General features: G+C 32.0%; 1 protein-coding gene across 1 annotated transcript; it reads right to left on the reverse strand.

The window, feature by feature from the left end:
• Positions 1 to 11: 11 nt before the first annotated feature.
• Positions 12 to 1,953, reverse strand: LOC106105835 (pantothenate kinase 3-like). Its single transcript, XM_013286292.1, has 3 exons — positions 1,803 to 1,953; positions 1,376 to 1,491; positions 12 to 567 (listed from the first exon to the last, which is right to left on the reverse strand). The coding sequence occupies exons 1-3, from the start codon at positions 1,926 to 1,928 to the stop codon at positions 471 to 473; spliced, it is 339 nt and encodes a 112-aa protein (XP_013141746.1). The 5' UTR covers positions 1,929 to 1,953; the 3' UTR covers positions 12 to 470.
• Between the last annotated feature and the right edge of the window lie 25 nt (positions 1,954 to 1,978).

The following is a 1,978-nucleotide window of genomic DNA, read 5'->3' on the forward strand; positions in this document are numbered from 1 at the left end:
CTATAGTTCAACATAATATTGTACAATAGTTCAACATAATATTGTCCCGTAGACCAACATAATATTGTCCTATATTTCAACATAATATTGTACAATAGTTCAACATAATATTGTCCAGTAGACCATCATAATATTGTCCTATATTTCAACATAATATTGTACAATAGTTCAACATAATATTGTACAATAGTTCAACATAATATTGTACAATAGTTCAACATAATATTGTACAATAGATCAACATAATATTGTTACATAGTTCAACATCTTATAGTTCAACACACTATTGTGCCATAGTTCAACATAATATTGTGTCATAGTTCAACATAACATTGCCTCATTGTTCAAAAAAATATTGTCCCATAATTCAACATGATATTCTCCTATAGTTCAACACAATATAGTCCCATAGTTCAACATAATATAATATTGTGCCAATATATAGTGTATTTTATAGTGAAGTTTCAAGTTCACCTGTCCGCTTGACTCGTCTCAACAGAATGCCGATTATTCTCCTTACGGTGGTTGATATCTAAGTGAAGTAAGCAACCAACAGCGCCGAAATAACTGAAAATTATATATTTTACAATTAATATTATTAAAATTAATACATTAGTATAAAGAGAGAAAGAAACAGAGGGAAAGGAAGTCCATCTGTCTAAACTTCGTAAGGGATTTTGATGCAGTTTTTTTAATGATATAGTGAATTAAGAGATTTTTAAATTCATACTTGTATACTAATATTACACAGAGGAAAACTTTGTTTGTTTGTTTGTAATAAACAGGCTCAAAAACCACTGGGCCAATTTTAAAAATTCTTACACAGTTAGAAAGGTAATTTATCTGTGAGTAACATAGGCTACATTTTCTCATTTCTTTATTATTATTTTTTAATTTCACGCGAACGGTGTCGTTGGAAAAAGCTAGTATGAAGAGGAAAAATTTGCGTTTTCGTATTGTTGTATGTATTGAAATAACTTAAACACAATTGGACAGATTTCAAATTCTTTCACTGTTAGAAAGCTAAGTTATCAGTGAGTAACAAAGGCTATGTTTTTTATATTTTTTTAATTTTATTCGAATAACACATGGGATACGTTTCATCATTGAAAATTGGCAGGTTCCCGAAGGATATGCAGTTTTCAGTAATAATTAAGTTTTTTTAATACTGCGCGGATGAAAGTTGTAAATCATACTAATATAATAAAAATTTAGATGGATGTTTGTTAGAGTTTGTAGCCTAAACTGCTGAACGGATTTCGATGAAATTTGGTATAGATGTAGAGGATAGTCTGGAAGAACACATAGGCTACTTAGTTTTTTTGTAATTTCACGCGGACGGAGTCGCGGGCGAAAGCTAGAATATAAACCTTACCCTTCGTGTTCTAGGAATAATGCTTTTAAAGCACCCCTTGACCAGTAACTCATAGCATATGACAATAACTTCATAGATAGAGGATTAACTCGCAGGAAATTACCACAAAACACCACCTGTAGAGCAAATACACTTATATAAGGGCCTGTCCTAATACTGGCTGATAGAGGGTCAGATAGCTTAATGACTGTTAAACGAATCTCGATGAAATTTGGTATAGATGTGGATAGTCTGGAAGAACACATAGGCTATTCACTTTCGTTATTTTTAATTCCACGCGAACGTAGTCGCGGGTGAAAGCTTGTTAACCATAAAGTTTTTGACTTTTGACATTTTGATAATATTTAGGAATTTATTGACCATTAATGATGTGAATTTCGTGTTAATTTGATGTAGCTTAGCCTAAGTTAAGGCTATGTTTACTTACCCGTTCAATATTTTCATTAGAGGCACAAAGTCTTGCTATAGAGCCGATATTATTAGTAATAGTAACTAAAGTGGCTCTCGCCAAATCCTCACGGGAAACCTTCGCTCGGCGTTCCGCTGAACACATTTGACCGAAACTGGAAGATAATAATGAAAAAAATAACAAAAAAATCGAAG

Source organism: Papilio polytes, unplaced genomic scaffold, assembly GCF_000836215.1.
Source record: "Papilio polytes unplaced genomic scaffold, Ppol_1.0 DF822685.1, whole genome shotgun sequence".
NCBI classification, from domain to species: Eukaryota; Metazoa; Arthropoda; class Insecta; order Lepidoptera; family Papilionidae; genus Papilio; species Papilio polytes.

What these genes read in the sequence shown, in the direction of transcription:
- LOC106105835 (XM_013286292.1), bottom strand. Translation starts at nt 1,928, where the DNA reads ATGTGTTCAGCGGAACGCCGAGCGAAGGTTTCCCGTGAGGATTTGGCG. An exon ending in CTAATGAAAATATTGAACGG is followed by an intron (nt 1,492 to 1,802) that starts GTAAGTAAACAT and finishes TTTGCTCTACAG; the next exon opens with GTGGTGTTTTGTGGTAATTT. An exon ending in TTATTCCTAGAACACGAAGG is followed by an intron (nt 568 to 1,375) that starts GTAAGGTTTATA and finishes TATAATTTTCAG; the next exon opens with TTATTTCGGCGCTGTTGGTT.